At 43.3% G+C, this 27,916-nt stretch overlaps 1 protein-coding gene across 1 annotated transcript; it reads right to left on the bottom strand.

The window, feature by feature from the left end:
- Positions 1-17,347: 17,347 nt before the first annotated feature.
- LOC125502066 lies at positions 17,348-19,009 on the bottom strand. The gene is made up of 4 exons (XM_048659623.1): positions 18,500-19,009; positions 18,324-18,416; positions 17,856-18,280; positions 17,348-17,618 (listed from the first exon to the last, which is right to left on the bottom strand). Exons 1-4 carry the CDS (start codon positions 19,007-19,009, stop codon positions 17,348-17,350), a joined length of 1,299 nt encoding a protein of 432 aa, XP_048515580.1.
- Positions 19,010-27,916: the final 8,907 nt, after the last annotated feature.

Genomic DNA, 27,916 nt, shown 5'->3' with positions numbered 1-27,916 from the left:
ACCCGGAGAAAACTCACCCTGTATATATAGATGGAGACGGAAACCTGCAGTTCGGTGATCAATATCTGGAAGAGTTAAATGAAAAAGAGGTAGAAAACGTACAACAAGATGATGATTTGAAAAAAATATTAGAAAAATTAGTGGAAATAACACAAAATAGAAATGGAAAACGGAAACTGAAAGATATGGCAGAAAAATTCCTGATAGAGAAGTTTTCAAGCAGAAGCACCAATGCTAAACAGTGGATGGAGAGTTTCGAGAAAGAATGTGCCCGATTCGAGATAAACGAGGATGAAGAAAAAATCGAAGTACTAAAACTATTCATGGATAAAGCAGGTTTGGACTGGCACGCTTCAACACTTATAAGATTAACAATAACCGCTGAATGGTTGGAATGGAGGAATAGATTTGTAGAATGTTTTGCTGATAATGGGTGGAACAATGTAACTTATGCGCTAACATTTAAATATAAAGAAGGCTCATTAACTGATTACGCTATAAAGAAAGAAAAACTTCTAGTAGACTTTAATGAGGACATAGATACAAAAACGCTTATAGCACTAATAGCAATAGGAGTCCCAGAGTTTATATTAAACAGACTAAACAAAGAGGAATTAAAGGAAACAACAGATCTGTTTAATGAGTTAAGAAAACATGAGAACTTAGTAAATAAGAAAAACTTCAAAAAAAAGACTGCATTAGATTTCAACAAAAGATCGGAAGAAAAGGAACCATGTAAAACCTGTGAAAACCTGGGTGAAAGTGCGAGATACCACCCTTGTGGAAAATGCTGGTTTAAAACAAAGGAAAGAGAGAGAGGAAAAAATAGTTCAGCGAGGAAGGTGAGCAATAATTCTATTTTAGAAGTAGAAGTATGTGACGAGAAAAAAAACGAGTAAACACACCACTGATGAAAACCAAAATTGTATTAGAAAATAAAGTAGAAATAGAAGGAGTTTATGATTCAGGATCGCAAGTATCGCTAATGAATAAAAGACTGATAAATGCTATAGAGAAAAAGAGAGATATGAACAAAATACAACTGAAAACAATTAGTGGTGTGGCACTCACAAAAGGACTGATAACAATAAAATTAAGAATTTATAACATTGAAAAAGAAGTAGACGTTTTTATTGTTGAAAACAAAGATTTTCATGATTTTCTGATAGGCCTAGATATAATAAAAGAATTTAGACTAATACAAGACGAGAATTTAAAGATAAGCCAAAAACAAACCCAAAGAGAAGAAATAATAGAAATAAACTTTAATGAACATGTAGGGGAAAATGAATTTGAGATGAAAACAAATCATCTAGATTATAAAAAGAAAGATATGATAGAAAGATTGATAGAAGAACATAAAACAGTATTCGTAAAAGATGAATACGATGTTGGAACTGTCACAAATTATGAGGCACATATAGACTTACTGGTAGATAGATACTGTTGTAAACGACTATATAGATGCACATTAGATGATAAAAAAGAAATAGAGCAACAGTTATCAAAGCTGCTAGAGAAGAATCTAATAGAAGAGTCATACAGCCCGTTTGCAGCCCCAGTAACGCTAGCATTTAAGAAAGACGAGAATAAAAGATCTAGACTGTGTATAGGCTTTAGAGAGTTAAATAAAATTATAGTACCTCAAGCGCAACCATTTCCGTTAATTGCCGATCTGATAATGAAAACAGGGGACTGCAAATACTTTACCACGTTAGACATAAATTCTGCCTTTTGGGCAATTCCACTACGTATTACAGATAGACCAAAGATCGGATTTGTGACGCAAGATGCACATTTCCAGTGGACATGCTTGCCGTTTGGTTTGAAAACGTCACCGGCAATTTTCCAGAGAATCCTAAGTAATATTTCAAGAAAACACAAACTTACAGATTTTGCAGAAAATTATATAGACGACATACTGGTATTTTGAAAAACTTTCGAGGACCACATAAAACATATAAAACTAGTATTAGAAGCAATAGTAAAGGAAGGATTTAGATTGAAACTAAAGAAATGCACATTTGCCGCTGACTCAGTAAAATATCTAGGCCACATAATTAGCAATAATTCGGTAAGACCAATAAAAGATAATTTAGTTTCCATCAGGGATTTTCCCGTTCCAAGAACCCAAAAAAACATAAGGCCATAGATATATTGAACTAGATCGGACAAGTTGCGAAAAGTCGGAGTCATATGGTAGTATGTTACAAAATAAGAGCTCCAGCCTAGAGCGCCATCAGCATTTTATGGTAAAACAGGGTCTTGATCGATAACGTGAAAATTGGCGGCCAACCGCATGACCGATACGTAGGTATGATCAACAAATTCATTCGCCGAATGAAAACATCACGTGGCATATACGCGGTGACGCGATATAAAATATAATCCATTCGGACGATCCAAAATGGAGCGCAGCAATCCGACGAGATGCTCGTACCACTCGAATGACTGAAGCACCAATTGATCATATCAATATCATAGATATATTGAACATGATATCATAGATATATTGATGATATCAGATATCATCACAGATATGACTGCATGCGTGATTATATGTTGGCAAAATATTTAATGTAATTGGCCAGCTGACGGTCTTTGGGAAAATAGTACTTTATGGTATCTCTTTTATGGTATTTCTATGGTATTTCCATCATATTTCTATAATATTTCCTAGCGTTGCATAAATCTAGGTAGTGTTCGCGCTGTTTTCGTTTTTGATAACAATTCAAGCGCCAGAATCTAAAAAAGAAATAGCTGTGGATTGATGGATTTGTTCGGCGTATAAAAAAAAATGCGAGCCGAACTCGCGTGGGACGGATTCCGCATCCGCATAGATCCCAGACATATTTTTGTAGGGAATTGAATATGGCCCTAGCAAAAGGTATCCATCATTCTTTGAGAAGTCCAAAGGTTTGAAAGCGATTGAAGGTCAAAGTAGAATTCAGGGCACATTTAATGATAGAAATTGAGTCGGAGTTGGATACAAAAAGGCCAGAAATCAATTTTAAAATCCAAAATTATTTTATTGAAGCCACGAATCCTAAAATATGAATACAGACAATGAGTGATATTTCGATTAATAAGAGATTCTACTTGTAGGTATAATACAATAGGGTCCATCGATTTCGTCCGGCAGGGACGATGAACGCCAGTTTGCCGAATCTGAAAGTCGCAATTTTGAATTAGTAATAATCGCATGTTTCATAATCATTGTATCGATATTAGGGAACGAAGTTCTGACGTCAGACTGGGATTTGCATCCATCGAAGCACTCTGTATCCCATTGAATCCTAGATTGGATAGTAAGCGGTACGCTACACTCGATACACATTTACGATTGTCTGACACTTTATAAGTATCGCCAGATCAAAGGCAAACACGAATCGATTGCACGCACAATCTGTATACTAGTTCGAAGGAAAAAAACATGAACAATTGTATCACAAATTTCATGGAGGAGACCAGACCGAAATGGAGTCCACTTTTCCCGGTCTTCCCCCGTTTTTTCGCTTTCGATGTGCGAAAAGTCTTCGAGTTGCAAGATAACGGCAGACCAACCAAATAATGAGAACCATTGTTACAGTGAACGGTCTAATAAACCGATCACATAACATGAGATGAACGTGCGTCGGTCAACAATGTCCCAATCCCACCTGAGAGAACAGGGAGAACTATTCCTAACAGAATAGCCATACTACAGGGAGTTCAACATTTGGATTACTCCAAACGGATCGTTATCACACTAAATGCTTTCTTATTAAGAAAGTGTAAGTCGACCGACTTTTTCATACCGCGAAGTCGCTCGAGAACTTCTGCCGAATTCACAGCTCTGTTTTACACATGGGTATTAAACCCTGCAATATAACTGCACGAGCAGCTCACCGTGAACTCTCGGTAGGATCGGCACGGCTATGAATTCAACGTTCCCTTTTCACATACATATAATTATGTAATAGTAGTAAGTTATTAATATGTTCGTATTGATATGAAATTATGTAATAATAATAATATAAGAATACGTTCATATTAATAATATACCGATATCACGTAATCAATCGCAAAAAAATGGCGACTCCACGGTACTTTTTAGGAACACGTTCATCTCACAATACCTAGAAAACCCATAGGCACTGTTTATTTATCATGGTTCTCCAAGTAATGCTATGGTAATATTGTGTAAAAATATTTACTCCGCCCTTCAATATTTCATCATTTGCAACGTGAACATCAAAAATGTCAATGCTGATCACGACGAGACATGTCCGTCTGAACAAGCTGTAATCAACAGAGTTATTTAGATTACGTAACAAGTATCTGTATCACCTGTACGTTCTGCCATCGGCTACGTGTACTCGACAGAAGTGCCAAGAGTTCGTGTCAACCTTAGGTATGGAGGATATTTCGCATCTTCCTGGCTGGCTTGAGAGCATTTCGTCTCGTCGCAGTTGCACGACGCTTCTCTTGGCTCTTTGACTTGGCAGCCCTGTTGTCAAGCTGGCAATGACGTTGAAGTTTCACCCTCAACATGAACCGTACGGCGAAGATCCTATGGCTGTTGCACGGATCAGACTCGTCGAACTACTGCGGGTCAATTTTGGTCGTTGCATCAATTGCGTGAACAACGAGCTTCCTCAATATGCCACCCTCGTGCTTGTGCTGGATGAACACTGGAAGAAAAGACTGAAGCTGAGCTTCCACAATCTTATAATACCTGTCAGTTGCTCTTTTTAACGACGTAACTAGGTACGTGTCGTCACTTACGTATTCTCGGCATACCGTATACCTTTCATTAGAATTGACCGTATCGGATACCTTTTTGGCCATCATATCTCGACAGCGGTCACAAGGGTGCACCTTGGACAACTTGTTTACTGTATAGCCGGCGAAGAAGGCTATAGCGTTAGCCTCGTACGATCCTGGTCTTACAGGAGCTGCGATGGGTTGGAACATGCCAGGGTGGCCACACGATCTGAGAAAAAAAAATCCCTGACTTTTCCATGACTTCCCTGACTAACAATTAAGTTTTTCCCTGATCGAATAGAGGAACAAAACAGCAAGAAATTGGGATACTTGAATCTCATTCGTTACATTCAAAGAGTAGTTTAAAAATTGATGAATATGTGATCACCATTTTCGCTTTTTTATGAAATAAGATGACAAACAATTCTCGACCAGTTTTATATAGATCAATTTATTTTCATTAAATTGCACTTTTAACTTCGAGGAAGCTCTCAAATGAAACATTTCGAGTTTTATCACAGAAAGTTATCACTAAATATGGTTTTTATGAAACCAAAGAAATTCGAAGCACATCAATATCCCTCGTTTACTTAACCCTAATTATTGACTATAGTATTCAAATACAGGTACTTGATAGAAAGAATAAGAAGTTCAACAACTCATAATTGGCTCGAACTGCAGTCAGATGCATTGCTTCTTGAGCAAGGCTATTTGGTCGTCCAGGTACGCTTTTTCTGTATCGGCATTCCTTATCAGTTCACGTTTCTGCTTTTCAAGTTCTCGAAGCTGAAGTGTAACTACTCTCTTTTCAGCATTTGCAAGATCACTTTGGGACCGTTCTTTTTCTTGCCGATTCAAGGCTTCTTGATATCGCGTTCGGGCGTTGCGAGCAGCATGAATCATTTTCTTCGTAATAATAATTGATTCAACGCCTCCAGCTAACGTGACGAAATCATAGACTTGCCTTTGTGCGATTAGTGATTCCTGCTTTTGATTTTCAACTAGGCACTCTCGGTTAACTGAAAATCCCCTCTCCAGATCAGCATTTCCATGGGACAGGATCAAGATTTTTCTCAGAAATGAAGTCAGTTCTGCTGTCTCCCCTTCTCTTCCTTCAACCAGCGACATCCATAAAGTATCTAATCTATCGTTTTTTCTAGAAAACTTTCCCATTGATTCTTCGAACATTTTTGTTTTGCAAACGTCCATACATTGCCTGTGAGCTTTATCAGCATCGACGCCAGTAATTCGCCGATTTTCCACTAAGACTTTCAGAGCAAGTCCAATACGAGCATCGCGAATGGTTGGTCGTACAGCTACTTCAGGATCCAAACAGGATATTCCTTTTGTAAGCGTAAATTTCAGAGGAGAACGCATCTGAAGTTTTTCACCCAATTTTTGGAGGCAATTTCGACACTCTTGACGAAATACTGATATATCACGGTCATTTAGTTGGGTACGTACTTTTCGCATCGCATCATGAGTTGCATAACCCAAATCGACGTGTTTGATATCGAGAAGATTTTGTTTGTCAGAAAAGTTGACTTCGTGTACATATTTTGCGGCATTCAAGACTTCACTTTTAACGAATCTACTCATGATGTTTCGAATCACTTTGCACAAAGATTCAAATAACAGAGGAGCCATTGGCTTATCAGCTTGAAACTCCGTTAAAAATGGTTGCACCTCGGCTGCGACAGATTGAAAAAATCTTAGTTTGCACGTTAATAGAGGATCCTTCAATATCGATTGCACAATTTTGAAGCTTTTGGTGTCAGGTATTTTATTTTTAGACAGTGTTTCAATATACTTTTTGACGTTAGGTATGATATCAACCGCTCTTTCTGCGACTGAATCATTTTCTAGCCATCGCACGCTGCAGAACTTTTGCGGAAATACTTTTGAGCCGGAATAGTGTGTGTAATCTCCTCTCCGAGCTGGTGTGTCTTTGAAGATAACGTAGAGAGCACGGAGAAATTCGGAAATTTGCCATGAGGTTGCTTTGATGCCCGCCTTAAATGCACAATTTACGGTATGCAAACCGCAGCTACCAATATCAACTAGCAGGGGATCGTCAGGGTCCGAAGCCAAGCTCTCACGGAGATCACGATGAAACTTGACATTGACATTCGGCCCATCCATGGAGACTTGAAGAAGCATCTTGATTTTGAGCTCGGACAGAGCCGATGTGAATGCGCGTAGCAGATCTGCAGCAGTCGCGTGATTTAAAAAAGCAGATGTGAAATATCTCGTTGTCACTTGGTTATTTCGCTGACACCAGAAACGGACAGTAATGTCCATTTGCCCAAGTTGCGCAACTTTATTGAGAGACTCATCAAACCCAACCACAATATCAGTGCAATTGTTACAGTCTTGAACGAGCTCGTTATGAAAAAATGGGGCTAGGCCATGCACCAATAGGTACGCTAATTTCGTACGTTGCAATTGTATTTTTTGGGCAATTGCTGAGTCCGGAAACATAAGCGTGAAAAGTGCTACACCTTTGGCAGCCGCACGCAATGAGTTGTGTGCTTCCACGGTGTGCAAACACCACAAAATTTCCGCACGAGTCACACTCTCTGATAACAGAAATGAGGTAATCCTAGGCAGTTGCAATGAACGGATTTCTGGTCCATCCTGTTCTGCTGAATCGATCGATAGCGATGTCGTGGTAGAGGCTTTTGCAGTTGAAGCTGATTGAGATGTAGACGGATTCCTGATAGCCGGGATGATTGGCGCAACTTGAAGTGCATTGGGTGAGAGCAATGCAGCAACATCGTGGGATTTCCCCCTGGTGTTCCATATAATTCGGTGTTTTTTCGATTCGGCGTGGCTTGAAAGCGCACGTCTACCCATATTGCTTAGCGAAAATGTAGTATGACACCAAGTGCATTGAGCACTATGCGGTTTACCGGAAACAGCTTTGAGCCACGCGGAGAAATCGACCTCCTGAAGCCATTCTTCGTTGAATTTGGTGTTTTTTGTAGGTCCCATTTTTTTCGTCTATGGGCTCGATATCTATACCGCAAAAGAATGATGAAGTAAAATTAGGCAAATGTTCTAGAAATTCAACGAGTCAACTTGACAAATGTAACGGTTAATTTTTCATGAAAACTGACTATTAATGGCGACGGTGAGAAAATTCGAACGTTTTTCACAGTTTTGTATATGTATGTATACATATATATGTATATATCGTAGATAGTAGCTATGCAAGTAAAATATGAAAAATATCGCGTTCTTAGAGGCATGAGGCTGTACTAAAGCATGGAAGAAAGAAGAAAAAAATTGAGGTTACGACCTTTTACTTGTATATTCAAAAATTTTGAAACATAGCTCAGTTCGACTGATCCATGCGTTTGGTTGTTATCGAGAGCTTTTGCATGAACATTTCCAATCTCTTAATTTCAATTGCTTCAACCGTTTGGATCATTTTCAGAGAGAATAATATGAAAAAAAATTATACGCCCTTTCGCCACAAAAATTGCATTTTTTGGTGGTTACGACCCTATGCGATTACACACACGATATTAATTATTAATATCTGACAAAATGCAATTCGAAATGATGAAAATCGATATAGGGGAAGGTAGGGCAAAACGGGGTACCTAAGGAAAGCATGAGAGAAAAAAAAATTTAGTTCCAGAATGATGTTTTGAGTCCTTTTCGATCATTTTGAACAAATTTTTACAAAATTTTCGAGGTCCCTATTTTGCCCCACTACCCCATATTGCCCCGCGTTCCCCTATGTTATGTTTGAATAAACACAAACAAGGTGTTTTATGGTCTTTTTAAGAATTTTTTCGGAATTATCATAGCTACGGTGTTTATGATTGTTGATATGTTATTGCGGCATCCTGCTCGATAAAATTGATGTTTCTAACCTCGATAATAAACCATCAAATGTCGAGTGAATTCAATGTTTTACGTACCTTGAATGAAAGTAAAAATACAGCTTCAATTTTTCGAGCCACGGTGAGTGGAGCTGCGCTCTCACACTTGCACAGACTTGCCCGCGAGCCTTTGCGGTTGATGCGCCGGCGCAAGCGCCAAGCGCCGCACAGCGTCATACGCGGTCTATTTGAATCGACTTCGCACGTCCATTTATAAAAATAGCAATTCGGTTGATAGTGAAATCCAATTTTGTAGTCACGCTTAAAAAAATTCCCTGGCTAACGACAAAATTCCCTGACATTTCCAGGTTTTCCAGGTTTTCCCTGACCTGTGGCCACCCTGCATGCGTAACTGCGTCGCCAAGTCGAGGTCGTCATCGTCCTCAACGTCGCTGTCACTGTCGCTTTCGCTCCGTGCATCGAGAGGTTCGTCGTTTTCGTCGTCAACAACTGGTGCAAATTCCCCATCTTCGAAGAATTTGACGGCACCTACACCGGCTTCGTATTGCCGATCCGAAAGATCACCGGCGAGCTGCGGTTCTTCGGTCGGAATTGCAACAGCCAAGTATGGCAGGTCAGCGCAGATGACATTACCCCGCTTCGAGGAAATAATGTTGCGGACCGATATCAAGTGACGTGCGGTGAGTCGGATTATTCTGCACGTTGGGTTTGGATTGAAGCCACCACGTCCTCGAAATCTGGAAAAGAGTTGTTCCACCGAATCTTGGTTACATAATGCTGTACATAACTTGTATCCTGGGAACTGCTCTCGCAGCTGGTGATGAAGCATAAGGATACCGCGAACTGTTTGCACTATTCCTACGAATGATATAGGTCGCTTTCATCTGCCCTTAGCGCACACTTTCATGTGCGGCGCCCAAGATAGAAAATCTACAAGGACTTCCTCCACCTGTGGGTTCTCTTCGCTTAGAGGTCTCTTTGCGGGGTTCTCATTGAAGATGCTCGAACTGTTGCAAGCATCTATGATTTTGTCCATACTTCGGCAAAATCTCGCGGAGTCAGGAATTGTTTCCGAATTCACAGCTTCCGAATGACGCGCCAATTCCATCGCAGAAGCAAACCGCCTGCTGAAAACCTGAAAAGCTCGAGAGACATTCATCCGTTCGAAAGCGTTAGGCCACATGTGAGCTTCCGTGATATGACCTAAAAGATTAGACGTTGCGCATCCAAGATTGCTACGGAATGTATTAGTGAAATCCGAATGAACAGCAACCTTATCTGCTGCAGTGATCTTACCCCACTTACGGAACAATCCTAGAACGTTTTTTACCGCGTGCGGAAAGACGAAGAGCGCGATGATTTTTTTCCCTCCGTGGAAGAAGTAGGGCCGGTCTTCGCTTACTCCCAATTCGGAATAAGCTCTGCCGTTACTCGTTCTCTGGTCACAGACTGTCATCTTAAGGTCAGCTCCGGCGTTATTGATTTTGCCGATGCATTGCCTCACCAAACGAAGAATGTCTGAGCCCGAAACGTTGTTGCATGGCGGAAAATACGCCAACATCGTTCGCCATTGGTTGCCCGCATGCAGTCCGTTCAAGCAGAGCACGAAGGCGTGATTAGCGCGTCGCTCAGTTCTACCCAGAGGTCCAAGGTCTTCAAAGCCTTCGATGACGTCAGTCTTTACGTCATACTCCTCCCGTTCCATCAGGGACATTTCATCCCACTTTAGCGCACAACACCTCTGTTCGGGAGGGATGTCTAGCATGGCCTGCTTCAACGCTGTGAATACGTGCTCACAGAACCCCACGTTGACTTCGGTTTCTGCAATCCATCTGCGAACCGTCCTCTCCGCTGGCAACTTCAGTCCCATTTGACGCAACTTCTCGTACCCCGATGCGGAATAATAGTGCATCTTCATGGCGAGATCTCGCTGATTCTCAGGGAAGGCCTTGGTGGTGTTTTCGGGGCGCAACTGCATGTCAATCATCGTGCGACTGACTTCAGACTTCACCCCGCTGATGTCGATGGAAGTGGAGAGCCTTGGCTCGTTCGAATCCACCGGATCACCCGAAACTTTTAGTTGCGATTGGTGGGGGTTTGAAGTGCTGGTGGCAAGTTAACTCATTCGTCCTTCCATTTTTCGAATGATGCTGCGCAACCTCTCATTTTCGGATCGTAGGAGCTCAGTTTCATCTTCGTTAGAATGAGCGCTCGAAGCCGTCGGACTTGCAGCTCGGGAAGACCCATACGGATAATAATTATCCGGCACCAGGTCAGCTAGAGGTATCTGTGGGGTGATACCGTAAGTCCTCACAACTCGACTATTATCGAAACTCTCCATTTCGCTATGGATCTCTGCGTCACGATAGTCGATTGGAATTGCTCGCCTAGTCAACTTGTCTCGCTTTGGTGTCAGGAAGCCGTCCGATGAAAAATGGAGCGAGCACAGTCGGTGGTGTTTCAGGCTGACATATTGCGTAGCCTCTTTTTCACGTCCTATGCAATATGGAAAGATATTTTTCACATACCTAAATAAATTTTATCGCGAAAGTATTGTTATTGCCATTGAAGACTAATTTCTCACCAAAAATAAATGGTAGAGTACCCAAGTAATTTAATAACAAAATTAGGAAATAAATATTAAAAAATACAGTTTTTTTTTTGTTTAGTAAAACAATGAAAAAAGTATAAATTCAAAATTTATTCAATTATAACAAATTATTTGTTGAATAAACAATGATAAATTAAATGAAACAAACTTTTTTTTGCCAAATATCGAAGATCAAGGCGAATCATGACTTAAAAAAAAACGGTTCTTTGATATTATTTATAAATAGTATGAAGAAATTTTTAATCACCAAATCCGTTTTTAAATTGTAGATAAATTTTCTCAAGGAACGATTTTTCTTCCACAAATCATCGTTTGCATCACAGATTTGGTTTCCAAAACAAAATTTTCATTTATCTCGTTAACAACGCATTTGTTTATAACAATTTTTCAAACAACGCGAGATCACAATTAAAAACAATCATTCTCATGTAGCTTCCGATGATAAAAAATGGATCAATGAAAATATTCGGGAAAAAAACTTTTTTTATATGATTAATTTGAGTTTTTAACTTTTTGACTACGTAAATTGTTAATGAAAAAGTGGAAATGTTCATTAATTTTTCAAACTACATTGAATATGATGTTCAAATAATTTGTAGCAATATTTCGAATGCATACATGTGAATTTTTTTGGAAAGGACTTAATATAGGTCGGATCGAAGATACAAGTGAAATCTCGAAGAGTTTAGAAAAAAGGCAAGCAGATTTAAAAAAAAATTTCTTATCCACGACAATTATTAACGGAGATATTTATTTGTCAAAGTAATCGGTCAGCTCGCGTCGCTCGGCCCTCCCATCACGCGACTCGGCACCCCCCACCATGCATTTTCACCGATCGAGCACGGCTCGAAGCGTTCAACGCTGTTCAATAATTTTTTTCATTATTTTTAACTACCTTGACGATATTGAAAAAAATCATGGTCATTCCTCGGAGTATTTGACAATTTTTTTTTTTTTTCGTTTCTTAATATCAAATACTGCAATAAATATTACCCAAAATCTAGGATACTGTTATCTGCGGTTTTAATTAACAAACTCAGGTTGTTTTTTTTTTAATACTCAGTGAAGAAAGAGCAATAAGAATCTGTTGAGATCCATTCGAATTTGGATTAAATTGTCAGAGATATCCCTATTTGTTTATGGACAAAAATTATGAAATCGCGGATAAAGTTGGTTTTTGTGAACGAAATTTTTTTTTTCTGTATCAAGAAAGTACTCATGGAAGACTACCTTCACGATTTTGTGGCACCATGTGACCATCGTTCGTGCGAAAGTATGGGCAATCCGCGGATTTTGCCTCGTCGCGTATTGTTGCTCAACTATGAAACTAGGTGAGCGAATCTTCGACTATTCTCTGGGAAAGGGATTGGAGTTACTGCTCCATCAATTACAATACCACAAGTTGATTATTCATTAAGTTATTCGAAAAAATCGGGAAATTTTTTTTCCGTGTCTGCTTGCAATCCACAAGTAAACTAATTTTTATAAAATTTCTGAATTGGGCTCATAATGTAGATCTTTTCACGACGAACAACTTTTTCGCATACACTTTTACCGACTTACTTACCGGAAAAAGTGATATTGCAAAATATGAGTTTTTCATTTTTTCAGAATTTTTTGCAACCAAATCCGCTTGAAAAAAATGTTAGACTTTTTAGAGTAGCTTTCTACTGGTCTAAATGAGATTTAAATGAATCGACCAGCCTATGTTTTTCCACATTAATAGAGACGTCATTTTCTGCTTAATTCGACTGGACTATTATTACCAGGAGCCGACTACTACGGCAGAATCTTAGAATCATTGGACCTCACGTATTGATGTTTCTTTCATATTCTTGACCAGCTTTGACATTTTTTGCACAGTAAATACAAATCCAAGAGATCTCACTCACAAGCCGACTCCTATGATTTTCACAACGTTGTTCACAACGATCGACGAAGGGATAAATGAATGTTAGGGGGCACTTGTTTCTTGCAACGCTAGCTCATCTTTGATGAAAACGTGGAATATGTAGAAAATAGTGACGATTTACCGCTGCACGAGTGGTACTCGAAGTGATAACTGTCGTGGTTCAATTATAACGATATGCAATCCGTCTTGTACGTTTGCAGATTGTATACCAGAAATAGAATAAATTTATGGGTACCTACCTGCATTCCGGACCCAGTTTACGTATCTCGGATCCTTGGTATTCGGGAAGCAGAATAGCGTTATGCCCTCTTTATCTCGGGTCGATGTGCAGTTTTTATAAAAACACACATCGCTGGTGAGGGTCGTCATGACGTTTTCACTTTCTCACTCGTGGATTTTCTGTTCGGTCTCTTTTGCACTGGACAAGCACAGGCTCCGCGATATCAATGAAAGACTGAACAGTAGCTAATTCGTTACAATCAAATAGACGTAAGTCACAAACAAAATTGAATTCTCACCGTGGTGAGGACGGATGTACGTACTACACACATCAATAACGGGGAATCAAGATTTGCAGTAAATATGCATGAATTTAAAAATGGCGCAGTGTAATGTCCAGCGTAGCATATAAAAAAACTGCGACATAAATTTTTGAAAAGCTATATTGAATATGTGAATTCTCCATCCCTTCTTTCCAAATGAGAAAGATGAGGTCGCGATTCCGTAAAGCAGGAACGCGGTAAAGCTCGCGCATGCACAGAATTGAAATCGGCCGTGATTGGCGCTGCATAGTGGTAGCACTACGCTGATCGGATCACGCCGCCGACGCAATGCATCAAACAACCAATTTCATCAGTTTTTCAAAAACGATCGTCATGGCCGGTAAGTAGTGCTGATTCAACTTACATTCTGTTTGCCACACATCCGACTTAAATTCTCATTATTACACCAGATATGTAACATGTGACGGTCAGAAATACAGTGTGATCATATTTAAAGTCTTATTTGGGATATAAATACAGAAATAAAACACACGTAAATCCTAACCGGGATAGTTGAAAGATTGTAAAATCGGTGCTCGTATTTGCAATTCATTTTCTGAAATTTTCTAATGGGTTACTTTAATGGGATAATTTTTCTGCTCTATTGATGAAAACATACTGTACGAAATTCAACCGATAATGACACAGATTATCGTGTAAAATATGTTGTGAACTGTCTTCCGCCATTATGGTGGCTTGGTAGCGTCATAAATATATTCAGGACGGGAATTCCACGCAAACTCGACAAGCCTCCGTCCCTCACCATTTCTGTTCCGATCCATCCTTTTTTTTGACATTCAATTAACCCAGGATAGGTGAAAAAAAAAATTATTTATAATTTTTCGAACGCCCGAATTCCGTCACCGGCTTTTAAGAAACAAGAAAATGGTGCACGCAACTATATGTTCAACGGTCTATTATATCTAGATCTTTAAATGGTATCGGACTTCGATACTAGGTCGATTTGTTCGTCTTGAACACTACTTTTCGATGTATATTTTATCGATTGTCTACGAATTTTTCAAAGTCAGTTCCGAGAATTCAAAAATCGAAAAACTGAATCTTCGTAGAGTATGGCATTTTTAAGTGCTTCAAAAAAAATCTCGAAGAATCTTCTCACCGAGTCTGAATTTTTGTGACCATCTGGATCCTGTGCCGAATTTTCTACGATTTTTGGCAGAATGTTTGATCAATTCGGGCTCCGTGAGAAGATTTCGGAGAAATCGATCGAAGTTGTCGATTTTAAAATCAGTTTTTCTCCATAACCGATTTTAAAGGAATATAAATGGTGATTACTTTAAATGTTAGTATAATTCTCATTATTATGGTACAATAGAATAATTCTTAATTTTCTCTTTCTAATGGTAAATGAAGATTGTCCTCGCTTACTTCAAATACAAATTAGCAGAAGAATTTTCGTCATACTTGAGTTTCAGGAAGCTCGGGCTTTCGTTAAGTACCCCGTATTGCCCCGCCTTCCCCTATATACATAATCAAGCGTATCAACAAAATAAATGTGGTACGAAGAGTCCTAACCCATATTTCACATATCTCATATATCACAACAAGCATTCCATTAGAAAAACTAGTCCAAGTCAATAGAACTATTAAAATTGTAAAGATACAGTGCGAATGAAAGGGTCTGATTTTAGTGCTATCTCTACATCTAATTATAGCTTATAATCATTATCATTCACAGATCACCCCAGCGGATGTGATGACCGAGCTCATGGCGCTGAGGGCTGCGGTGGCGGAGCTGCAACGGCAGCAGCAGCAGCAGCCGCCGCAGCCCGCCGCGAACGACGCGGCGCCGGACGGACAGGCGGAGGCCCCGGCGGAGGAGGCCCAGGCGGAGGACCCCGGCGAGCCGGCACGGGCGCGGCCGAAGAAGCCGCAAACACGCAGAAACCGCCGCCGCCGAGGGGGGAATCGGGCGTCCGCCATCTACCATTATTACTACCGTTAGTAATATTGGTAGATGGCGGGCCGGCGACGCTGCCCCCAACTAATGAATAAAAATAAAAAAATCAATATCTTTTGAAAAAATATACTGCTTGTATTAGTTCTTTTCCTTCCACCACAAATATAGTGCGACAGTAGTTCTAATGCATCTGATGTCTGAATTATGAATTCCCATCGTTGTCTTGTTGTGAATAGTAGTGAAGCCATTTATAATTCCGTTGCAATTTGTGAGTTCGCGCTTTCGAAAGATCATCTTATTGTCAGTTTTTCAAGTACATAATTGTAGAGGAAAGAACTTGTAATTTTGGTCACCGATTTCATTGAGCATAAAAAAAAAAAATTGAATCTAACATCATTTTTGACGAAGTTATGATTTTTTAAAGAAACCGCCTCTCAATTTTTCGATTGTTCATAATAAATCGAAATTTGCACTAATTCAAAAATCCTTTGGCACAAAAATCCAACTCCCCATGGACAATCGACATGCCAAATTAAAAAAATATCTGAGAGGTGACTGATCCGGTTCACGTGGAATGGCCCATTATTTAGTTATATCCGGGCGCTCAGTCCTCGAGGACCATTGTGCACGAGCCCTTACCGGTAACCTACACTATGGGAAAGGTAGTTAGGTTGGCAGCCCTGGCAAAGAGCAGGAGCCTTCCTACTTCTATTCCCTCTATACCCACTTCGCCGGTGAAGTTAGGTCCGAAGGCCTCCGTACGGGGGCCCACTAGACCCCTACATCGCACTATGAGGCGTTGTGGTGTTTCCGCTTCTTCGCCACACCTGGGACAGCTCGCCTCTTCCCTGAGTCCAAGGTGGACGAGGTGTTTGCCTGTGTACCAGTGGCCCGTGATAAGCCCTGTTACGCTTCTCAGTTCGTTTCTGCTTAGTTTGATCAGCTCCTCACCGAGCCCGCTCGAGGGTCTTTTGAACAGGCCCCTCGTGTGTAGCATGCCCGGTGCATTGCCCCAAAGCTCTGCAAACTCATCCCTAGCAATCCTCTTTGCTAGTTTTTTGACATGTTCCGTAGGGACACCGATTAGGCAGCCTCTGTCTGGGCCATGTCGTGAAGCTCCTCTCTTAGCTAGTCGGTCTGCTTCGATGTTACCCTCGATGCCTTTGTGCGCCGGTACCCAGAGCAGTTTCGCGCGGTTTGTTCGCGCTAGTTGCCTCAGCAGAGCTGTGCATTCCTGCACAAGCTTAGATCTCACCACGCATGCGTCGATCGACCTAAGCGCTGCTCCGCTGTCACTGCAGATGTAGATGTGCTTGCCCCTGTATCCCAGCGTCAAAATTTTGTTGACGAAGGAGAGTATAGCGAACACCTCTGCCTGAAATACTGTAGCGGTGTTCCCTCGTGCCAGCGACATGCTTAGCCTGGGTCCTCCGGACCAGATTCCAGTTCCCGCTCCTCCTCTTTTCTTTGACCCGTCAGTGAACCAGACGAGCTCTTTTGGGTGAAGGAGCGCAAGTTTCTTCCCCTCCCAGTGTATGTCTTTTTTGATCTGTACCTCGTAGGGCCTCTCAAATTGGTAGAGATTGGGGCTAATTAGGGTCTGTCTCCTCCCCCTGGGGGAGGGGGTCCCACCGACTCCTCCATCTGTCGAAGTATATAGTCGTGTGCCCCCTGCCCGAGCCTCGCCATAACCCAGAGAATCTGAGTCGAAGGGCCGCCCTCCATGCCTCCGTCTCCACCGCTATGTGTGGAGGCGTCAAGTTAAGGAGAGCCCCCATGGTGAGTGTAGGGGTGGTTCTCATGGCACCCGTTATCCCCAAGGTCGCTAGTCTGTAGACCCTTTCCAGAGCCTTTCGGTTGTTGGCCCTGCCCGTAGCAGGCCACCATATCACGGCAGCGTATGTGATCTGTGGAAGTAAGATTGCCGTGTAAATCCACTTCACCGTTTTCGGCTTCAGCTCCTATGTCTGGCCTATCATCCTTTAGCAGGCCCAAAATGTAGCTGTAGCCTTCTGGGCCTGTCTGATCGGTCCTAGGTCAAAACGTCGTTTCCTCATGAACAGTGCCATCTCGGTCTTGCCCGGGTTGATCCTGAGCGACTGCAATGTGCACCAATCTTGTACGAGGTCGAGTGCTTTTTGCATCCTATTCGTCATACGTTGTGGGTGATCGCCTGTGACGACCAGAGCTATATCGTCAGCGTAGCCCACTGCCGTCACTCCGATCTCGCTTAGCCCCGTCAAAAGCCCGTCCACGACCAGGGGTTCACAGAAGGGGACAGAGTACTCCCCCCTGCGGGCAGCCCCTGTCGACCTGAGCTCTAACCTCGGAACCACCGAGACTGGCAGTGACCGTCCTTGTCTGCAGCATGTTCCTGATCCACTCAACAACCATGCTGTTGATTTTGAACCTGGATGCTGCTTCACATATAGCGTTGGAGGATGTGTTATCGAAAGCTCCCTCCACGTCCATGAACACGCATAGAGCTGCTGCCCCTTTCGGGGATAGTGGCCCCTCCAGCTCCCTTATGAGGGAGTGAAGAGCCGTCTCCGTGGATTTGCCTGCTTGATACGCGTGCTGTGTGTGTGCAATTGGTCTTTCTACCAGTGCCCCGTCTCTTATGTATCTGTCCACTAGCCTCTCCAGCGTTTTAAGTAGGAAAGACGTTAGGCTGATTGTGTCTCCAGGACTTGGCTATATCGTAGTGTCCTTTTCCCGGCTTGGAAATGAAGACTACCTTGACGTCCCGCCACGCTGTGGAGACGTATCTCATTGCCAGACAGGACCTGAAGATGATGCTCAACCTGATGGCTAGGTCCTTCCCGCCCTCCTGTAAGAGTGCAGAAAAGATCTGGTCAGCTCCTGGGCTTTTGAACTTATCGAAGGTATCGATCGCCCATTTGGTTCTGTCACAATCTCCGCAGCTGTTTTCCAGTCCATCGTTTCGTGCCCGGCACGGGTTGGGCCCGCCCTTATGGGCAGTCCCCCGCCGGCCGGCAACGACCCGGGGAAGTGGGTTTCCAGCATGTGGGTTGGGATTTCTGTCTGGTTTTCGGCTGTTCTGCCGTGAGGCAGGGTTAGCCCGTCCAGCTTGATTGGCGGGCCGGAGGTGAACACCTTGCGAAGCCTAGCTACCAGTGACAGGTCCTCGGTCTTGCTGCAGAAATCCCTCCAGCCCTCCTCCTTCGACTTTTTGATCTTTTTCTTGTACGTCTCCTGAGTAGCTTTGTGAGCTTCCCAGTCCGAGTCTATACCTGTCTTAAGGGCCCTGTTGAGTAGTTTTCGGGATCTGGTCCTTAGTTGGCCCAGCTCCTTATTCCACCAGGTCACCTTTTTGCTGCATTTCCGCTGCTTCGCTGGGCACGCTGCTTCGTAAGCCTTATTGATGGCAGTCTGTAGGGTACCTACTGTGCCCTCAACCATGCCTATCGTTCTTAGTTTACAGCAGGGGCCCCTGAGTCCCTTTGCTAGCTCCTCTCTGTAGGAGGTCTAGTCGGGTACCCTGGGGTTCCTATTCATTACCGTCCGTTCCCATGCCGCGTCCCCGTCTATGTAGAAGGAGATTCGTCTATGGTCGGAAAGAGTGTCCTCTTCCCTTACCCTCTAGTTTTTGGTCATGTGTACCACCTTACTGGTGCACCTAAGGGAGTTGATGAAAGTGGGCTTCGATCCCTTATTGAGGATTTCCAGCCGCTCCAGGGTGAGGTACTCCAATAGAGCCACTCCCCTCCTGTTTGTGTTGGAGCTGCCCTATACCGTGTGGTGCCGAGTTTGCGTCGCACCCCACCAGCAGTTCGAGCCCTTTGCTTGCGCAGTACCTTACCAGCGCCTTGAGTTCCTCCGTAGGTGGTGGATCCTTCAAGTCGTAAGGCAGGTATGCAGGTATGCCACCACCATGTCGGTGGTCCCTTCCCGGCCAAGCTTTAGTCTCACTTATGCTGCCACCAGGTCTGTGTTGCAGAACTGGTTCAATTTAAGTGCCTGGTGTCTATTATTAATATAGATAGCCGCCCTGGGGCCCGGATCGTCTGGCCCCCCTATTTTGCACAAATTTGCTCCGTTCCTCAATTCCGACCCCCTTACAAGCCCTTTGTATACCCATGGTTCTTGTATGAGTGTCTGTGCTCCACTGCAAGGTCCCTGCTATGTACAGCTGAGGCCGCTTTGCAGTGTTGCAAGTTGATCTGCCTGAAGTTGATCCTGCTTGCGGTCATAGGACTGCCTGCCATTCGGATATACTTTCGCTGTGGGTGGGAGAGAAGCTGAGTCCCTGTTTACAGGGCCCCGCCTGCCCCCCCGGTCCCCTGGGCCCTCGCGTCAGGTGTTACCCCGGGTGCTGTGTCTGCAGAGCCTACTGCTGCGACAGCAAGGGTCTTTTGGACCCCCGCTGCCACGTCAGCCTGTCCCGCCCTGCCTATCTCACAGGCCCCAGTCGGGCGCCTCCTAGGCCTGCTCAATCCCCCTACCACTTTCTTGTAGGGTGGTACCCCTCGGCTCGTGTGCCCTGGTCTGAGGACTTGAGTCCACGAGCTTTTGAGGTCCTTTCCTCTCCCGCTATTTGTTTTTGCAGTGGTCGTAGCCTCGCCCCCGGGGTTCCTAGCTGCCGATGTCGGCGGACTCGGTCCTCCGGTCTGCGTGACCCCAGCCACAACAACTCCCTGGCCAGTGGGTGCTGAGGCCCCCCGTCTTCACAGTATATTTCAAAAGATATTCATTATCTTTCAGGGGCATTGGCGCCTGCTTGCCATCTGCCAATATTATTATCTGAAGTAGTAGTGATCGATGAGATCCTTTTGACAGCGGCGATGGTTCTGTTTTTTTTCTAATACTCTCGTCCCCCACCTTTTTCTAGTCCTTTTCCTTCTCTTTTCCCTTGTCTCCCTCTTTCTTCGCTGCCGCTCGGTCGGGTTTCCTTGAAGGTCACCCTTCCGAATCCGTAGTGGGCCATGAAGCCAGGTCCCCTCAGCCAGTCCCTAGACTTTGCGTCCACGCCCAGCACCAGAAAAACAGATTTTGGTCCCTCCTTTCTGTCCCAGACCCGCCAGAGGTGGGTCTGAAGACCGGTGTTGAGGCGCTTCAGCCTGGTCAGGATGACTTCAGTCTTATCCGGCAAGCCGGGTATGACTGTTGTCATCTTGCTTAGCCTTGGGAGTTGTCCCCTCTTCAGAAGCTGGAGTGAGGCCCCCTCCCAGGGCTTTATTGTTGGCACCACCCACCTGAGCCAGACAACGGCCCCTTCGTTGGAGCCGGTAATCCAAAGCATCCCTTGGTCGCACCGGTACTCGTCGAAGCTAGGGATCTTTTCCCTTTCCGGGATAGAGTCCATCGCCCCGCACAGAGCCTGCGCCACCAGGTCAGCCTCGCTTGAGCCCAGGGTGGAAGCAGGGTAGTCCGAAGGTGTAGTCGCCACCCGCCTTCCGCCCTTAGCTGCTTTCCCATAGCTCTTCGGCTTGAGGACTTCCCTGCCTCTCTTGGGAGCCGAGTAAGCCTCAGGCGGAGTGCTGTCAAGAGGCCTTGGCCTCTTGTTCTGTCGCACTCCGCTTTCAGGTTGCCCACTTGCTGAGCCTTCCGTGGCGGAGTGCGCTGGTGGGGATGTTGCCGTACTGATGTTGCAGTCTGAGTTGCGTCCGAAGAGGTCACGGCAGCCAGCCTGGCCCTGCGCGCCCTTTTCTTTGCCGCCCTAGATCTGTTTTTGGGCTTCTCCCTTTTTTCCTCTTGGGTACTCGCGGCGGTCCCAACCGAGGTCGGGCCCTCCGCTGCACCCTGCTGGTCCGGAACCGTTAAGCAGGTACGGGCCCTCGAGGTTAGTGCCTCGATTTCCCCCACCACGCCAGCAGTTTCCTTCTCCAAGGTCCTCGAGTCCTCCTGTGGGGCAGCCTCTCCGGTCCTTGGTAGCTCCAACACCGAATCTGCGAACAGACTATCGATGCTGGAGCTATTAGTTTTAGTTATAATTGGTGGTTCCATACCTGTTTCCACGAGTATGCAGGAAGGGGTGGTCTAGATACAATGGGGGGGCGCCTGGTACCCCAAGGGCATTGTTTGTTATACGGCCCCAGTGCCATTCAGCCCTCGGCACGATAGCTCCCACCTTGGCTTGGGGAGTTGGTCGGGGCCTTGGTCCCCCTGGGCTGGTTTTTACTCCAGCCGGTTTTCCTATAGCCACCGACTAACCAGGTCATCCTCAGTTCTGCTGTGCCGCGTTCCAGTTGCCTTCCGACACCCTAGTTCTCGAGACCACGCATCCCTGCTTTTGGTCTGGCCGTTCTCGTATCCGCCACCCGGAGACGCGCTCGGTTGGCGCTCAACCGCGTCCCCGCCCTCCCTGCGGAGCTCAGGGCTCAGAGTCTCCTTGCCCCTTCCGGAGCTGATCGACCCCCAGCTCTTTGCCCCTCAGGAGTTTGAAGACCCGAGTACATTAGGAATAATTTCCAAAAAGTTTCGACGTAACCAAATTTATCATATTTTTGATATTGTATGAGATAATTGTAAAAATGATTAGTAACTAACATCAATCTTTATATTGTAAACATCGGAAACTTGAGATTGAGCGACAACTGAGCAGGTTATGGTTGAATGTTTATTTGAATCTTCTGTTTCTACATCATTCAAAACGTGTCCTGACTCGCATAATTTTTTTCCCTTCATGTCATTTTGACCCCTCACAGGAGTATTCTTTACGGGCAAGAATCCGAATTTGATGATTTTTTGCATTATTAATTTCAACCAATACTATTTAATAAACTGTTTACATCACTATGCTTAACATTTATGACACCAGGGCAATCCACTTTCTGCAGTAGTGCTGCCTCTACGGTTCTTTCTCAATCCCTATGAATGGCTCAAACTACCGATGTTTACTACTACTCGTAAGAAGACAACGATTGAAATTCGTAGCTCAGACATCAGATGCATTCGAACTACTATCGAACTGTCGTTAGCGTGGAAGGAAAAGAACTAATACAAGCAGTATATTTCAAAAGATATTCATTATCTTTCAGGGGCATTGGCGCCTGCTTGCCATCTGCCAATATTATTATCTGTAGTAGTAGTGATCGATGAGATCCTTTTGACAGCGGCGATGGTTCTGTTTTTTTTCTAATACTCTCGTCCCCCACCTTTTTCTAGTCCTTTTCCTTCTCTTTTCCCTTGTCTCCCTCTTTCTTCGCTGCCGCCCGTGCCGGTCTGGTCTGCGCCTCGTTCTGCGATGGCGGAGCTGCAGCAGCAGCGGGCTGTGGTAGCTCAACGATGTAGTAATAAACCGGTGGGAGCACTCGCGTGCTATAGTCGCGATAAAGTGATGACTGCTTTGGTCCCACCTGGTTAGTTCGATCTTCACGCACCATCGGCGCTAATGCCGCATTAAGACCTGTTTTGAACGTATTAACGCGTGCGGCACGTGCTAATTTTCGACAGAACGTGATGTAGTAATACTTTTCTTGATAACAGTGTATAAACGTGATTATGGAAAATGATCTAATCTCTTTGTAACATCTTTTCCGAGGAAGCCAAAATAAAGTTGAGTATCGAAACCATTTCAATGATCTGTAAGAGTTGTATTTATTAAAGCCACAGATATGATTTCTATCAGCCAAGTGTGCATGTGTCCTTATTTTTAATTTCGTATTAATATGATTTAACATAGGTACATAACTAAGTAGTAATAATTAATGATAAAAGGGAAATAAAAGTTTAGCATGAATATTGAATATTTGAAAATTTTGAATTGTATTGAAAATGATAAACAAATCATTGTTCACTGTCACATGGTTGTTGTGTTTAAAATTTCGCCAGTTTTGCCATGGTTCTTTTCTTATCTTTTTTTTGTTGAGCAGATTTGTTGGGTGCTTCACAAATAAAGTGCATTATTTGCTGATAGTACATTTGCCTCTTTTTTCGTTATAAACCTCGCCAGATGGGAGGGTGACTTCGTAGTTTTTAAGAATATATTCCGGAAGGAAATGTAATTCACAGACATAGTCTGTGAGTTGGAGTTCCTTATCTTTTCTAGGAATTTTTCTCCGCCATGCGAGCAAATTTTCATACAGATTCAAATAATTATAGATCAGTCGGAGGAGATGCTATTGCACATCGTATGTCCATAAAGAAAAACCTCAACTTCCAAGATATCTTATATGTTTAACTGACAACTTTGATTATCTACAGATTACTACGTATACTCATTATTGTTGATCACATCTCAATAAAACGATGAAACAATCGACCATTGCTGGGCTAATATCAAAAGGACCGGAGTTTCTTTCGGAATAATACCTATCTTCAATCAGGCGAATAAACTTATGATTTTTACCTGTGAGACTTTAAATAAGGAGGGGCATTTTTTTCCTTCATCCTGTTAACGTTGTATCTCTCTAGCGTACCCTGTCCGACACAGGGGCACGAAGCATTTGTTTGGCATCTAGTCGATATTTCAATTTTACACAATTTTTTTATTATTCCAAATCACAAGCTTTAACAGCTACGTCTCCTAATATAATTTTCACCTTTAATGTTACTATCTGTATTAAATAAACCTCTGAAATTTGTAATAATTAGCACTCAATCGCGTACGAAATAATATTGATGCAACTGCTTTGTTTAAACAAAACAAACTCTATGTATATAGTAGTTTATAAATATAACGTTTGGGTAGATAAATAATTACAAAGTAGGTCCATCGCTATTTTTGTCTCAGAAAATACAGTAAACAAATGTTTTATTTATCAATTTTCTAAATTTATACAAGATTCAATCATAAATTATGGTATATTTTTATTTTCCTCTCAATTCCATTCAAAGAGTCCCGCAATAAGGTCTTGATAGGTCTTGATGGAACAGTAGCCCGCTCAAGCGGCAGTTATCGGAACTGTTTTTGTGACCCATTAGGAGCATCAGCTTCAATGACGAGTGCTCCCACCGGGTTTATTACTACATCGTTGGTGGCTCCTGCGGTGGCTGCTGCGGTGCTGTGCAGCTTTCAGCGCCCCCCAACTCGGCTTTTATGTCAACCAGAATGATCTTTCAATATTTATTATCATAAGCTTGAACTTGATGTGGAGCCAACACTGAGATTCGTACTCTATCTTTCTAATTCTGAAAGGTCTATTGACTTGGATTAGTTCTTCTGATGGAATGCTTGCTATTGTATAAATATGTGAAATATGGATGAGCACTCTTCGTACTACGTTGAACTCCTTACTACGCTTGATCATGTATGCAGAAGGTACAACGTGAAATTGCGCACTCAATTCGCGCTTGCGCAATTGTCGTCATTTGTTCCGCAGAATAGCCAATACACTTCGATTTCAGATTGAGCTGACAAATACATGGACAACAGAACGTGGAAGTGGGGGGTCAGTCGGTCATCTAAATATGATGGTCGAGTTAGCATGGGCCATAACGCTATCAAATCGAAATGCATAACCGTTAGAATTTCACCCGAAAAAAAATCAGAATCAACATCGGTTGATTTATGAAACAGTACACCTAATAATGATTGGAGAACAAAAGACCTGTGGAATGAAAGATAGTTCGTCATTTCTTTCGCATGTAATGTTCATCCATTGCGATATGCGATTCAGATATGAAAAGATGTCATCTCTGCACACCACTTTGCTACTGAATCGTAGGTGGACTCCATCACAAACCGAAAAGGAAATAATCAAGATGACTGCTTGATTTATGAAAGAGGGTGGGACACACCGTAATCAGGACCATGCTACGTACATCTGATTCCAATTATGACTGAGCGATCACAGACAGCGTTGGTAGTTTCGGAAATCTGCTGTGGATCGAGGCCCTCCAGAATTTCAAATACCGTGTTCCGCAGCTCAGCAACAATCGCTCTCCTCCCCCCTGCATGGAGACAGTCTTTTGTGGTCTGCCCGTAGACTCTAATCTAGCGGAGAAAGATTCCGGTGAACGAGCTGGCAACGCGACTGGACCGCCCCTGCCGATTCATCGTCCGAGAAATTGCCTAATTAAGTAGGCTCTGATGGCAGACGTATAGTGCGGGGGCACCGTCCTGCCGGAATCAAATCAACTGCTGGTGCGAAATGAAGTTTTGTATTACACATTCTAAATGATGTTGACCGAAATTGAACTGCTTTGATGTTTCGAAGTCATGACTTCTACCTCACCTTCTACTGCTCTTGAGGCAGGGATAATGTTCTTCTCGAGTAAACCAAGGTACCTTTCGCCGTTGAGGTTTCCACTGAAGAGACAGTCCCCAAGAACGCCGAGCAGAACATTAGGCTTCTGCGGGTATTGTGTAGCTGTCGAAACCACCAAATAAGGATTGCTGCGAGACTAAACTCGAACGATTCGCCGATTTGACCTCCCATGCAACACGACAGTACTCTCGTCCATGAAACAGATCCTGCTGAGTAGTCCCTCATTGGCCGATCATTCGCCCGCAGAAAGCCTTACAACTTCCTGCATTATGAGACGTAAGTTCCTGGTGATGTTGAAACTCATATAATGAGTAACCCGCTCCGTGCAAAACATTCAGCACCGACGACTTGGCGACTCCGAACATTTTGGCAGCCTTCGACGCTGGCTGGCTTTCATCCTCGAAGGCTAGGCATATGCCAAGCCTATCATCGTCGTCTAGTTCCTTCGACGGCTGGACGACTGGCAGTCGGGCTGCGGAGCTTGAGCCTCCCGTAGTATTGATGCGTTTGACAATCTGTTAATATAAAATTGTTGGAGGGCAGAATTATTGATGACGAGTGAATTCTCCCGAATCATGTCCAACTCACGCTACGGGCCAAAGACTTCGAAATTCTTCTATCAGGGTTTATGCCTAACATAAACTCTGATAATTTCCAGTAACTTCTTCCTTAGTGCCTAAGCATCTCCTTTTTTTCTGAGGTCGTTTATTTGATATCTTTTGTTTTTTACTTGCACTTTATTTGTTTTGGAAGAGCTATGTAGTTTCGCACAAAGACGCTTGCTATATGTTGCGAACGCTAAGCAACAATTCACATAGAAACCAAACAACCCGTCCATTTATACCTTCGCGGAAAAATAGTTTTAAATTTCCCGCCTTAAATCCTTGCCGTAATTAGGTATCATCACCGTTTCCTGTCACAGTCGCAGCCTGTAGCCATTGGTATAGCTCCGATGTGGACTCGATACTCTCCAATAGTGATCGATTATGCCGCTCCAGATCAAACACATGAGTGCTCCAGATCTGAAAAAGAACAAACCCATGTTGATGTATCCCTTCAGCAAATTTATCTTCTGTGAAGGAAAGAGATCCTACGACACAGATAATAGAATTTTACATCAAAACTGCGACTTCTTTGACGAGCTCGTCTGCTTCGAAGGAATTGACTTTTTTGATGCAAGAACAAAATTACACATCTCAGTTTTAAGCTTTCTAATGAGTGTATATCCCACCAAGGTATTACGTCCCTTGTCCCAGATGATAGGTCTCTGTCTGTGTCAAATCACTGTCACAAGTCTCATTTTTCTGGAAGTTGAAACTCTTACGACACGGGTATCGAAGTTTCCTGTCAATGTTGCAATTTCTTCAATGATGCGAATTTTCTTCAACGGTTCTGAATTCTCGATTAAAATTGCAATTCCAATTTTTCTGATTTCATTAACGATTGATGATGATCGATGATAATTATCTAGTTGGTTAAACAAATTTCAGACTCAATAATTTCCGAAACATTCCAGTCTATCTTTCAACCGGTCATAAATCAACCTTTATTATATTGTAAAGTTCATGTCTACATTTGAATCTTATTCGTTTGATCAATTCCATGACATGCTATGCCACCTTACTCTTCCGAGTCGCGTTTCGTGTCGCATCATCCACCTGACACAATATACCTTAGTCGTATCCAAATACTTCGATCTTAGCTGTATTGGCGATCGACAATTAGACAGCTAACGCTGAAATCTGACGCAGTTGGTACAACACGCTAGCAGCTAATGAATTTACCTGTCGTTTTCATTCGCGCTTGCGCACAACAATTAAGTGCGCAGTTCCATGTTGTCCTGTCTGCATAAGGGCGCAGTTACTATGGTAATGTTTTATAGAGCACAGTCCTCGCATATAACGCTTGCGGCACTGATAGACGAGTCCGATTAGAGTCCCCATAAAACGGTCTTGTAACGGAGTGCGGCTTCGTCATATCCCCTCTTTTCTCTGGGAGAGGTGAAACTCACCTTCTCCAGCCCCCACGTATGTGTGGTTGCCAACTTGAGGGTGCGCTCGTAACCATATTCGTCGCATCTGTTATTTCCAGGTTTTTATGAGGACGGTGACTTTCCCTTCGTCAGGAAGCTCGTCGTTCCGGTCGATCTAGTGGCAGG

The sequence above is a fragment of the Athalia rosae genome, chromosome 8 (genome assembly GCF_917208135.1).
Source record: "Athalia rosae chromosome 8, iyAthRosa1.1, whole genome shotgun sequence".
Taxonomy (NCBI): domain Eukaryota; kingdom Metazoa; phylum Arthropoda; class Insecta; order Hymenoptera; family Athaliidae; genus Athalia; species Athalia rosae.
This window is presented reverse-complemented; position numbering and strand designations above follow the sequence as displayed.